At 36.2% G+C, this 14946-nt stretch overlaps 1 protein-coding gene across 5 annotated transcripts in view; it reads left to right on the top strand.

Moving 5' to 3' along the window:
* The window catches only part of LOC138702989 (titin homolog), a 914774-nt gene that overhangs the window by 170649 nt on the left and 729179 nt on the right, over positions 1-14946 (top strand). For all 5 annotated transcript variants that reach the window (XM_069830459.1, XM_069830463.1, XM_069830460.1 and 2 more), the window contains 5 exons: positions 1041-1295; positions 3746-3883; positions 6232-6558; positions 10398-10570; positions 12521-12629. In XM_069830459.1, coding sequence (XP_069686560.1) covers positions 1041-1295; positions 3746-3883; positions 6232-6558; positions 10398-10570; positions 12521-12629 — 1002 coding nt within the window. The remainder of the gene's footprint in view (positions 1-1040; positions 1296-3745; positions 3884-6231; positions 6559-10397; positions 10571-12520; positions 12630-14946) is intronic.

Consider the following 14946-nt stretch of genomic DNA (forward strand, 5'->3'; position numbering starts at 1 on the left):
AGTTACCTTGTTGAGGTTTTTCCGGTTTTTTCCTCAACCCCAATATGAGCAAATGCTGGGTAATTATCAGTGCTGGATCCCGGACTCATTTCACCGGCATTATCACCTTCATCTCATTCAGACGCTAAATAACCTGAGATGTTGATACTTACTTACTTACTTACTTACTTACTTACTTACTTACTTACTTACTGGCTTTTAAGGAACCCGAAGGTTCATTGCCGCCCTCACATAAGCCCGCCATTGGTCCCTATCCTGAGCAAGATTAATCCATTCTCTATCATTATATCCCACCTCCCTCAAATCCATTTTAATATTATCTTCCATCTACGTCTCGGCCTCCCTAAAGGTCTTTTTCCCTCCGGCCTCCCAACTAACACTCTATATGCATTTCTGGATTCGCCCATACGTGCTACATGCCCTGCCCATCTCAAACGTCTGGATTTAATATTCCTAATTATGTCAGGTGAAGAATACAATGCGTGCAGTTCTGCTTTGTGTAACTTTCTCCATTCTCCTGTAACTTCATCCATTTTAATCCCAAATATTTTCCTAAGAACCTTATTCTCAAACACCCTTAATCTCTGTTCCTCTCTCAAAGCGAGAGTCCAAGTTTCACAACCATGCAGAACAACCGGTAATATAACTGTTTTATAAATTCTAACTTTCAGATTTTTTGACAGCAGACTGGATGATAAAAGCTTCTCAACCCAATAATAACACGCATTTCCCATATTTATTCTGTGTTTAATTTCCTCCCTAGGTGTTGATACAGCGTCGTAAAATAACCTACTAAAACAAGCCATCGATTTATTCTTGGAATCCAGCAGAAATATAAAATAACCCCGAACTCGATAGTCGTGACTCTCACTAGCCAACTTTCAGGATAAATGAATTCAAATTCACAATATGCATGTTATTTCAAGTCGAAAAGAAAATCCATGACATTATTTATTCTGATAGGCTATGTGAACCTAATTTAGTACTTACATTTTTTCCATGCATTTTTAATTATTTCTCATTCTGCGATTTATTCACAGACACGTATCGCTTCGCGGACGACGAGTTGGTTCTCGAATGCCGCGTGAGAAGTCATCCGCCACCCAAGATCACGTGGCTGAAGGACGGGGTGCCGGTGGAGGGTAGCAGCCGACACCAGCAGACTGAGCTGGCCGAGGGTCTCTGCCGTCTCACGATCAGCAGCCCCGACGCCCAGGTGGACAGCGGGCAGTACACGTGCCGCGCAGAGAACAACGTCTGGAGCGAGCAGATCTCCACCACCGTGCAGTTCGCAGGTACGATGTCAGATAACCTGTTTCCTTCCATTACTTGACGTGTAATATGCTTTATATTCCTTTAAAATAGAGAGTATTCCGGATACAAACAGCCTGAAGATTAAGCAAATTGTCCCATATGGCTCAAATGGTGCTAGTCTTCTATTCAGGCGACCCGAGTTCAATCTCCGGTGAGGTCGTGATAAAATTTGTAGTGGACAAAGTAAAGGTTTCAGATGGTTTTTCTCGGGGTAGCTATTCCCATTTCCCTCTGTGATTCTATCACAGTCTACTATATACAGTCGCGAAGCTCAATATATAGTAAAAATGCAAACTAGGATCGCTACTATCGCCTCATCATCGCAGATCTCTCCTAGCAGCCGACAAAATATGTTACACTTTCGTTGTGTTGTTTTGGAAAAATTAACACCTTCCTTCCATTATTGAAATATTAAATGCATAAAGTTAATTTATTATTTTAATGACGTATATTAAATTCCACCATAAACTCGAAGATACCTTCAAGAAATAGGTTAATATTATTTTTGTTTGTGCAAAACGAACTGAAATTTACTATAATCGCTTCACTCATTCAAGATTATAGCGATAATTAACTATGAAACCAATAAATATTAATTTGCATTTCCCTTTACAACAATAATAATGGAAATATGAATTAATGGATTAACTTATGTACGTGTACCGGTACTTGTAGTGTAGGCTTACGTAGTTGAGGTTAAGCAATAATAATCACGCCAGAATTGGAAATAAAACGTGATTAATCAATTTTATTGTAACAGGCTTTTTCTACGTATCTAATAAAGTAACAAATAAAAATAACAACGAAATTAACAGCTATAATTAAAAACATATCCTTTGAAAAAAAAGTAGGCCTAAGCAATAATAATCCCACCAGAATTCAAAAATAAAACGTGATCAATAAATTTCATTAAAACAAACTTAATTTTTCTACGTCTCTAGTAAAATATTATTATTCCAATTATTGTATTTTAGCCATTAACATTTTCATTACAACCAATAACGAACATTTCACAAGCATCAATGTGAAATACGCAACGAGCTAGCACTCGATGGGAATACGATTCAGTCCAAAGTCGACCGTGCACAGTCTATTGTTTCTAGTTGCTAACCGCTTGGAGCGCTTTATCACGAGATTTGCAAAAAATCACCTCAAGCTTCGCGACTGTATATAGTAGACTGTGATTCTATCAACACTCTCTATTACTGTGTGCTTCTATGGACATGTTTGTGGTAGGCAAGTCTTAATTGATATTTTGGGATGGTAAGTATATCCATTGGGTGATTTGTAACACCCTCTTTGCTACTTCTTGCCTTTCACCCTATATTTATTGCTGTGCCATTAAAATTTAAAACCCTAAACACAAGCAGCTAAAACAAAGTTACAACACTATTGTTTTTTTTTTGTAATGGATTTCTGTCCCTTTGCTCTTGAAGAGAATCTGGAGCATGGTGACAGACATTCCTTCTTAAAATTTCCTACAGATGATCAATTGGGTTAAGATCCGGACTGAGTGATGGCCATTGCATGAGTTGTATCCTACTTAATTGAGGTACTGGAGAACATATCGCGCCTCATGAGGGAGTGTATTGTCCTGCAAGAGCACGAAATTGTCACCAATAAATGATGCAAAAGGAAAAACATGTTGCCCAAGGATTTCTTCAATGTAGCGATGGGCAGTAAGTGATCCCCCCTCCACAAAGACAAGGTCCGTTCGTGCAGTCAAACTGCTACTTGCCCACACCATCACTAAACCTCCCTGAAACGCTGTCCTTGATGAAAAGTTTCACGGAGAATACCTTTCTCTAGTCCTCCTACACATTCTTTCTCTTCCATCTGGGGATCTGAGGCAGAATCGGGACTCATCTGAGAACAAAACTGTTCCCCACTGTTCGTCAGCCCATTCCTTGCAAATTGTAAGGGAGTTTGACGATGTTGTCTTGTAAGTTCTGGGCCAGTAGCAGGTCTTCTGAAGATCAGGCCAGCATCATGTAACCTCCTGCTCACAATTCAATAGTCTGGTGAATCCCCTGCCACCTTTTCTTTACACATTTCCTCATTTCTTCCTCCTGGATTTCTGTCCTATGAGTAGTTAGTTTTTTGTGTTAATTTGAAATGTGCGTGAATTCTGAATTTTCCTGGAGAGCGAATAATTATAAAGCAATAATGTAGTTATTCAACATAGATAGGAATGTAACTGATAACATGGCATAAATTGTTTCATAATGCACAAAATTTACGATGTAAAAGTATGAGTCATAGTGATAATCTGATGGCAATGTTCAATTAATTTTGTTTCTTGCATGAAATGAATGGCCCACAATGTCACTAGCCCCCATGTTTAAAAGAAATTAACTGTTACATGTAAAATTATTTCTACATTACATCAAGGGATACTGAGAGCTAATGCAGGTGTCAATTTTCTTTGCAGGAAGGGAGGCTGCTACTCGACGGTCCAGAGGAGCTGCAAGACTTACCCGGGACGTCAGACGTCCTCACATGTCCAACGTGCTAACTGACGACCTCGTGCCAGCAGGAGGCACGTTCGCCCTCCAAGTGGAAATCAAAGGTTGGACGCTTTCAAACCTTCACACAATTCAGTCACTTTCGATCTCAATGTTTGTGCGTGGATAAACTTCATAGTTTTTCATTAATATCATTACATAGATCGTTTAGGGAAATCTCAACACTCTAAGGAATGAAGTTACAGGAGAATGAAGAAAGTTACACAACGCAGAATTGCACGCATTGTATTCTTCACCTGACATAATTAGGAATATTAAATCCAGACGTTTGAGATGGACAGGGCATGTAGCACGTATGGGCGAATCCAGAAATGTATATAGAGTGTTAATTGGAAGATCTGAGAGGAAAAAACCTTTGGAGAGGCCGAGACGTAGATGGGAGGATGTTATTAAAATGGATTTGAGGGAGGTAGGATATGATGTTAGAAACTGGATTAATTTTGCTAACGATAAGGACTGATGGCGGGCTTATGTGAGGGAGGTAATGAACCTCCGGGTTTTTTAAAAGCCATTTGTAAGTCGTATTATTAGACTATTAGCTTACTTCGTAGAAATCAGTTTGGTTATTTAATCCTCTAAATGAGCTTTCCCAAAGAAGAGACATAGCTAAATTCCTTTCTCGCACCCGAAATAGATAGATTCATCACATTTCGCCAAAACACTGAAGCCCATTTTCAAGAAAAAATTGACAAGTTTACTAGAATTGTTCGTTTAATTTAACATCCTCTAAATTTAGCCTCCTAAATGAGTTTTCCCAAAGTCGAGACCTTGCTAAATCGCTTTCTCGCATCCGAAAATGGTAGATTCAACCCATTTAACCAAAATTCGTAGGTTCGTTTTCAAGATAAAATTAACAAATGTACTAGAATTTAACTACTTATCCTCCAGTCACAATCTAAACACCAGGTCACAGGAGAGCCAAATCCTAGCAATTCCTGCCCATAGAACATCCCACTATTCATCCTCTTTTACTGTCTCAGTTCCCCGTGAATGGAATTCTCTACCTCAGAAGATTAGGGGCTGCCAGACAATAACCACTTTCAAGAAAAGTCTAAACGATTTCTTACGGGAGCAGTCAAATTGAAATTATACTTGTGATCGAGCTTAATAATTTAATTTAATTTAGATATGACTATCATTACTATTATTATTATTATTATTATTATTATTATTATTATTATTACATAATTATTTTATTGGTGTTGTGAAGACGAAAAGAATTGTCATTGTATTATATTAATAATGTATTATATTGTCTTGTATTTGTAGTATTGCATTGCTTTGAATTGTATTGTATTGTATTGTATTAATTATGTTATATTCATAGCAGTGTAGTAATTTTTTTATCATAAGTTACTGGTTGATTGAAGAGAAGGCCGAATGGCCTTAACTCTGCCAGTTAAAATAAACCATTATTATTATTATTATTATTATTATTATTATTATTATTATTATTATTATTAGAATTGTTTCTTTAATTTAACCCTCTGAATTTAGCCTCCTAAATGAATTTTCCCACGTCGAGACTTAACCCTTAAATTGGCAAAACTTCATTTCTCACACTAGTTTATTAAACCGTGTCGGACTGTAAAGAAAACAACTATCGCAATGCCCATATTTTACATGTTGTGCAATATTATAGTATTACGAAATTTTAATTTTCCTACCAATTTTTTTCTATTGTTCTATTAAAATTGTAGCATATTATAAACTATTAACCTGTTGTATCCTATTGCCAATTTAAGAGTTAACTAAAAAAAAAAAATGCTGTTCATTATTGGTTTGTGTAGACGACCTGATTGTGTTATCAACATCAATAATTGAATACCTGCCTGGAAGAATGTTGTATGTAACATTTTGTCAATTTTTCAGGTAACAAATAAAACAACGTTTCACAGTTGACATATGTGTTATTTTTATTACCAGACATAGTCATTGATTACAGAATGTAAGCCTGAACTTTACTACGTAGCAGAAATATTTGAGAACAAATTTTACTTTACAAATAAAACTACAACAAACTCTCTTCACTTACTGTTACACAAATTTTACTTACTTACATTCTTCTACGTAGGTATTTAATTTACGCTTGTGGTGTTAGCATAATATACTTGTTTATTCTCCCAGATATTTACACGTTGTGAGAGTGTTGGTAGATCGGTAGATCTGAAAGAGATCAGGCAAGTTAGTAAATAGTGGCAGAAAAACATCTCAACTTTGGCAGTATTTTGAAGTGTTTTATTTCATACAAGTAGACTACACAGTGATAGGCCAATACTCGAAGTTCAAACGATTTCACCAATGGGAAAATTTTTCCAAAAAAATCTTACTTATATTTTTTTGTCCAGCTGCAATATATAAATATATAATGAAATTTTCTACTGTGTTACAGGAGCTCCGAAGTTGGACGTGACTTGGATGCGGGGTAGCGAGCCACTGCAGATTTCGGCCCCCAGGTACCGCACCTGGGAGGAGTCAGGCGTGTACACGCTGATGGTGAGCGATGCCACGGAGAAAGAAGCCGGTCTGTACACTTGCCGGGCTTCGAACCTGTACGGAAACGTGGACACCTGTGCCAGAGTTGGGATTGTGCCTCACGGCAGCGTTCGAGGTGGAAAGCCCGGCATGTTCATCAACCGCCCTGATATGGACATGTCCGTCGCTGTGGGAGAAGATATCTCCGTGTCTTTCCGCGTCACCGGCGACCCCAAGCCTAAGGGTGAGTCACATTTCCTCAGTTTGACAGAGTCTGAAATATTTCAGGAATTAGACTTAACAGTATTTATGTCAATTGATTGCTACCTACTAAAGAGGCTTCCAGCAGACGAAAACGAAACGAATCTTGGACCTTTCAACGCAAGTTTTCTGTAGTCTTGTGTTTACCATGCTTTTGACTGTACCAGAAACTCGCGGGTTCAGACCTAGGCAATAGCCTAGGTATTTAAAGAGATTGCGAAAATCATGACATGATAGATGTACAATAGATTTTTACTAATCTTTACGAATTAAGTGATTCTGATTAATAAAATATGCGGATAAAACAATCGCGACGAATCGCGAAATAGAATTCTAAAAGCGAAATATGAACACATTCGCGAATTATTACTATTGCGTCGTTTTATAGTGAATTTCATATTCTGAGTTTTTTCGGATTTTTTTCCCTTCATTAATTATTAATATTGCGTCGTTTTAAAGCGAATTTCATATTCTGAGTTTTTCGGATTTTTTTTTCACTTGATTAATTATTAATATTGCGTCGTTTTATAGCGAATTTCATATTCTGAGTTTTTCGGATTTTTTTCACTTGATTAATTATTAATATTGCGTCATTTTATAGCGAATTTCATATTCTGAGTTTTTTCAGACTTTTTTTCACTTGTTTAATTATTAATATTGCGTCGTTTTATAGCGAATTTCATATTATGAGTTTTTTCGGATTTTTTTTTCACTTGAATTTGTTATATATCCAAGTAGGCTACAGTATATGGTATTCCAGGTGTTCTGATTACATTAGTGAACTCAAAAGACGGAGAATTCAACATTTCACTAATAATTTGAAAGTGTTAATTTGAGGGCTGCAAGTTTTTTGTTTTTTTTTGTTTTTTTTCCTTTTTAATGAATATGTTTTAAATACAGTCTCAATCTAACAAATATCGTCTATTGGCCATACCGCACCTTTAACAGAATCCAAAATTAAAAAGTGCAAATTCAAAATAATTTATAGAAGAAATATAAGAAGAGACAATTTACTATTAAATAATTCAAGTTACGAATCCTTCCTCACCAGAAAACGAGTATATACAGTAAAAACAGGACAAATTTCCATAACCTAAGTTTGACTCAATTCTGTGAATGTTTTTGCTTCTATAGTATATTTCCATGAAGGACTTATCGACTAAAAATTTGTATTTTATATTATTTTGATAAGCTGAAGCCTTAAGTCGAGAAGGTAGGGCCTACTGCCTATTTCGACAATGTTAAATTCTGGTGCATATTTTCCAAAAACTGTTCATCCAAAATAATTGAAGATTTTTCGTGCGTTAAGCAGACCAAAAGACTATGGGTTTTGCTGTGAGATTCATGGAAGTATTTAAAAAAAATATTGATATTAAATTTTAGTCCAAAAAATTGTGGAATTTAAAAAAAAAATTATATCTCAATTCCTGTTAACATTCTTGAATTTGTAGTAGGTATTACTGAAGATTAAGAATGTAAAAACATTTGCCGAAAATCTTGTTTAGATATCTAGAACAGTTTTTGAGTAACATGCACCCAAACTTCATGAAATTAACATTGTCAAGATAGGCAGTACCTTCTTACTTTAATGTAGCTATTATTTTTTAATATTCATTCAATAAAGTTCGTGTATGTTAGTTAAATAACACTTTTCTACTGGTTTTAATGCTTAGGTACTCTAATTTAAGAAGCCTCAGCGTTTCTATGCAGTCTCAGACCTTCTATGCAATAATGACTTAAGTTGTCTATACTTTATTTACAAATGTTTAAAAAAAGGTTGTGTTTGAATTATAACTGATATTGAATTTGAATAATTTATACACTCTAAAATATTATACAAAACAAATTATACTAGTACATGTACTAATAAAAGGTCTACATTATTCTAAAACTTTGACATTGTTTTTCTCAAAGCATAGATTTTCAACTGAAGCTGTTATTGCACCCAGCGCCTCATTTTATTACCCATGTGTCTTCAGTGGCTAGGAATTCAAGCTCAACAACATGCACTTGCAATAACAACTGATGTGCAAAAACTTCGCGAATGAATAATAATAATAATAATAATAATAATAATAATAATAATAATAATAATAATAATTCTTTATTTATACTGGCAGAGTTAAGGCCATAGGGCCTTCTCTTACACTCTACCAGGTCACAAAGTATGCAAGCAGTTAAGATTTAACAAAAAGTTAAAGAACAGGATACTAACATATTACCAAAAAAAATAATAGCATAATAAAATCGACATTAAACAACATGAAAATAATACCATAATAGAAAAAAAAGAAAGTGAAATACATTGGAATATAGTGAAAGCAACTCATTTAGTACAAATGGTTAATATGGAAAAACGTAAGGAAGAATATATCGAAATTGAATGTAATAAAATAATAATAAAAAAGAAAAGAAATACGAAAATTAAATAAAATTCACGATAAAAAGGCTATGATAATAAATTCATCGGCTGATAAAGAGAACAAAAAGGGGAACGGAAGGAAAAAGAAATATATAGCCTATATTTTTACAAAACTATGGCAGAGAAAAGGGCTATAATTTATGGAAGAACAGAAATACATTTTACTTTTAAAAAGTTTAAAAGTGAAATGTTGCGAAGTTGAGAAGTTTAATAGTGGAATAGACCTCTGATCAAAATAATTAAGTAGTCTTTAAATTAATATTGTAATGGAAAAACAATGTAACAGATCCAAACTGTGTTACATACAGCGTATTCCGAATCTCACCGGTCCGGTGGCATCAATGACGTCACGTTGCAGCGAAGTAGGGAACAAAACTGCTGGAAGGATCGATGGCTGTCATGGCGACTGTACAAGTTGTCTGTGCTACGCTAGCAAAATTTTGCGAAATTTTCGTACTCCCATCTCGTTCAAAGAACAGATAGCATAAACAATTTATTTCTTGAACCGGTAGTAATAACTGGTCTGTTGACATGTTCGCTAATAAGCTATTAACATATTGTTTTTACGTCCTGCTCATTACAAACAATACAGCAGAACTAAAGCAGAACACACCGCCATGACACAACAGTGCACGATGTTATTCGTCTGCTAATTCTTGCCCTATACAAGAACCAATCAGATTCACTGATGGCGGCTGATGGAGACTGCCATCACCTCTGAGCGTATTCCGAATCTCACCGGTGGGCAATCCGATGGCATCACGGTGTTCCGAATTCCACCGATGACGTCATTGATGCTCCACCGGTGTCGCACCGGTGCCATCAACTTGCAGAGGTGGTAGCAGGCTCCATCAGCCGTTCTTGTATAGGGCGGCAATTAGCAGACGAATGACATCGTGCACTGTTGTGTCATGGCAGTGTGTTCTGCTGTATTGTTTGTAATGAGCACAACGTAAAAACAATATGTTAATGGCTTATGAGCGAACATGTCAACCGACCAGTTATTACTACCGGTTCAAGAAATAAGTTGTTTATGCTCTCTTTTATTTGAATGAGATGGCAGTACGGAAATTTCGCAAAATTTTGCTAGAGTAGCACAGATAACCACTTAGACAGTCGCCATGACAGCATCGATTCTTCCAGCAGTTTTGTTCCTTATTTTCGTTGCAACGTGACGTCATTGATGCCACCGGACCGGTGAGATTCAGAATACGCTGTCTGCAAGTTGATGGCACCGGTGCGACACAGGTGGAGCATCAATGACGTCATTGGTGGAATTCGGAACACCGTGATGCCATCGGATTGCTCACCGGTGAGATTCGGAATACGCTCTTAGAGAGAGCAAACAGTTGTCTTTACTGCCAAGCGATGGCCTCAGTGTACTGTTCTTCATTCAACAGTTACATGGATGAAGGGCATAAAGGACATCACGAACAGCCAGCGCTCTCTGAAGGAGACTATGGACGATTACGTGCGCCTTACACTGAAGCGGGCTCTGCTGGCAGATGCCGGTACTTACTGCATCTTGGCTAAGAACGTGTATGGCTGCGACAGAGCATTCTTCACTGTCACGGTAAAATATTTCATGAGAAAACTGTTTCATTATTACTGTTATGTCGAAGAAAATCTAACACCATTGACATTGTGCCTTTATTAATTTGGGGGGTTTTCCATAGCATGCTGCATTACAGGTTTTTTTACGAAAAAGTGGAAAAATTGTGTAAGGGCTCTTTCTGTGAAGGATTTTATATAGAATTGGAGTTGTATTGTATTTCAAATTCAATCAATCAATCAATCAATCAATCAATCAATCCGTTGTTACAACAGCTCCCGTTGTCTTCCGAAAACTAAACTTCATTCTTCTCTACAGGATGGGTTAAAAGTCGCTTTCCCAAACACTTCCTTACATTTAATTACATTCAATTTACATTTGACTACATATTCCTTTACAAATTTTATTCAAAATGGAGGTCCTGTTTCTCGATACACAATTCACATCGTTTAGACACTAATTTACAGATGGAAGAACATAACTCACGATTTTCATCGATTTTCACGAATGACTGTTGCAACTGATGCAGATCCTGCAGTTTATGAACAAAAAATCATTTTTCACGATACCCTACACTCATGGAATTACTGTTCAAGAAGCCCCTCACTCCTACACCAAAATGAGGTGGTGCTCCATCCTGTTGTCATATCAACAGCACGACAAAACGAGGACAGTTTTCAAGACATGACATTGGAAAAACAGTTGACGCACGAACATGATTGCCAACCCACTGCTTATTACATCAGCTATTCGTTTGTTCAAGTTATGACTTCTGTTTATGTGTACAAGTAAGAAACGTAAGAACGAATATTGGGGAAAGCGACTTTTGACCCACCTTGTATTTCTGCATTGACCTGGGTTCTAATTTCTTGCTGTCATGGCTGCTTATGTACCTTCTATCTAACTATTTTTTTTGTCTATTTCTTGTCCTTCTCTCTTATAGAAAAAAAATTAATTTCATTAATATAAGTACTTAAGGACGTCAGTAGTTTAAAAAGTCCCTAACTATATTACTTACTTGTCAAGCAGCCGTACTATGAAAATATGAAACAGTGTATACAGGTGTACTGTATGTACTATGTATTACTATAACATTTCAAGACAACAGGGTATTATAATACAAGAAAATATAGTGCTGTATAATATAGGCCTATTACATAAATACAGTGCGGTGCAGTAATTAGTAAACATTTATGCACAACACATACAGTAGTTAAAAAACATACCTTACTAGGTCTTTGTTAAGTAGGATGTGATTTTAGTCTGCTCTTTTTATTGATTTGCTGGGTTACTGTAAAGTCCTCCAGTTTATTTAATGCATCAAACAGAGAACCATGCACATTTTGGTGTCCCTCAATGAATCTTCTTAGCTCTCGAAAGTGAAAGATCGGGGTTTCGGAGTTTGTGAAAAGCAATGCACAGTGACAGTTTTAACTGAGTACGGTAACTGTACTTTCGAGGTGAATGACACTCCAAGGGTTGTCAACCCGCACTGGGACCACTTTCTCCGAAAAGGAGATACAATGCATTCCCGGTTCCAGCCTCCAACCCCTATGGTCAGATCATTTTGTTACATTACTGGCTCGTTCCGCCTTTGCCACATTTCACTATAAAACTCATGTCCATTCTGGATTTTTCTTCGAATTAAACAAAATTATTTTCGAATAAAAGACGATATTTATGCACTGTTTCCATAGGATATTGAAGGGGACAAAGGAAAACTTCGAAATAAACAATAATTCGAATTAAAAACGTTCGAATTACACAAGTTTCACTGTATTTTATTTTCCTTGTCATAAACTATGCAGTTCACGGGAGAGAATATTATTGGCTGACATTTTCAGCTTTTACAGCATATGATAATTTGTTAGTCATACTCAACATTCCTGACCTGCTTCCACTTCGGTTGTAATCTGTATCATTTCAGACCTGGCTTTACTGAAACTGTAAATAAAAACTTTTCTATTGCAGATGCGCATGCGGGCGAGATCCATGACGCCAAGTTTGGAGTGGAACTCTCAGCTGACGTCCAACATCCTGAGGGACATCCGGGACGACATGGAGATCGCACGCATGAAAGGTAAGTCGAAATTTTTCTTACGTGTGAGCAAAATTGTTGTCGGTTTTAATATAAGGTGTTCGGATGGAAAGTATTCAAAGGTATCTCAAATAAAAAACAGACTTTTTGTAGTTCTCAGTTTGTTGCCATGGAAACAAATACTTTTCCGTGTTACATATCCATATTGCGTTCTAAAACGGCGCTGAACTGGCATGCAACTTTCTATTGCGGTGTCGAAATTGTTTACTGAGCTCGGTCTAGAACGCCAGCTGACACATTCGCTTGAGCGGCGTATGTATGAAACTGAGATACTTTCTTTCTGCGATGGCCCAGAATCTAAGAGTATTATAATAAATAGCCTCCTTTCCGAGATACATCTTTTTACTTTGGAAGTCTTTCATCCAGACAACCGGTATAAAGTGTCATATCAATTGTAGTGAGAGAGTAAACCAACTTAATAGTTTCTGAACTACATAAAGTGAAGCACTTGGGAACTGAGGATCTAAATCAGCGTTCGGCATCACACTGATTTTGTGTCGCATTGGTCTTGGAGTCCCTTACAATGTCGGTAGTCGAACTTGGAACTCGGGTTTGGAGTCAGGCCAACTCTCTAACATCAAAATATTATTTTTAATGTTTACTACTGAGAATTTATTTATTTATTTACTTACTTACTTATTTACTTATTTATTTCTTTACGTATTTATTTATTTACTTATTTATTTATTTATTTAATTATTTATTTATTTATTTATTCATTCATCTATTTATTTATTTTGCTAATAATTGTAGCATAAAATATAAATACTATACAGAAAAACATTGGCTCGCCCCTGAAAAAGTAGAACTCGTGCTCAGGGGCTGATTCCTGAATTGAAATTAATAAGTATACAATACAATTTGTCTTATGTCTGCTATGCAATTAGAATATATAAATTTAAATTTACAATTTTTCAATAATTGAATTGACACAGGCTTTCAGTTTTGCACCCAGACTCTGAAATATCATGGCCCTGTATATTTCCTATTATCTTGGAAAGATTCTTGTTTCTTCTCTAATGATGATCGACGCTTTATAGTCATTGTTCGGCCTATCTCAAACTCGGCAGCCAGCTCCTCCTCATATATTTGGTGTACATGGGATAATACAGTTGACGTATTTTGCTTGTTTCCTTTAATATATCGCTTAACGACGCTACATCAGCAGAGCTATTATCTAGCGTGGATGGAATTGACGATAGCGAGATGAATTCACCCTGAGATTACCTCACATGCGCCTTACAGTTGGAGAAAAACTCATAATATAGCCACCCATTTAGTTAACCCTTAAATTGGCAAAACTTCATTTTTCACACTATTTTATTAAACCGTGTTGGACTGTAAAGAAAACAACCATCGCAATGTCCATATTAAGGATATGCTAATTTTAATTAAAATCTTTTATTTATAAGTATAATTTTATAGTCATCTTCTAAGATTTTATTTTATAATTGATAATCAATGGTGCTTAATTATTACATTTTATTTTTATAACAATATTCGTATTTAATTGATTATATTTGTTTGCTATTAATTTCCGGATCCTCGTGGTCATCCTTAGTTAAGGCCGGACGCGTTATTTCTCTCTCTCTCTCTCTCTCTCTCTCTCTATGTTGTACAAAATTATAGTATTGTGAAATTTTAATTTTCCTACCAATTTTTTTTTCTATTGTTCCATTAAAATTATGGCATATAGTCTATTAACCTGTTGTGTCCTATAGGGTACATTGTCAATTTAAGGGTTAACAGTCCGAAGACAGGTTTGAACCTTATAAGTGACACCAATAAGGCATCACTCATGAGGCAACTAAGCCATGCGATAATGTGGTAGGGTGGCAAGTTCCATTTTCCTTCCATTGCATACATCGCTGACTAGTAACGTTACACTAATCAGACTTCAGATGCATACAAACAATTGTTCTTCCTCTGACACATATCGTCAAGCGAGATGTACTACCTGATAACAATAGATGAACATATCAGCCAGAACCTCAATTGAAGGTAGATCCTATATGAGCATTATTTGGAACAGAAGTTGCTGAACGCTGTTCGAATCCACGTAGTGCCACGTTCAGCTACGCTGCTAACATATCCAGTGAGTGACGCTTCCTTCAGGAATGTTGACACTTCTAAGTATAGAGTCTTCGCTATTTCCACTGCAAATTTAGGACTTCAACAGGTCGCAGCTTCTGTCTTTTCACACAATAATACGGTATTAGATAGAGAACAAGCTGTTGCTGTTTGTTATTTCAAGGAGAAATCAGAAATATAACATACTAAAAAATGAATAGGGATATTG

The sequence above is a fragment of the Periplaneta americana genome, chromosome 7, assembly GCF_040183065.1.
Source record: "Periplaneta americana isolate PAMFEO1 chromosome 7, P.americana_PAMFEO1_priV1, whole genome shotgun sequence".
Lineage (NCBI taxonomy): Eukaryota > Metazoa > Arthropoda > Insecta > Blattodea > Blattidae > Periplaneta > Periplaneta americana.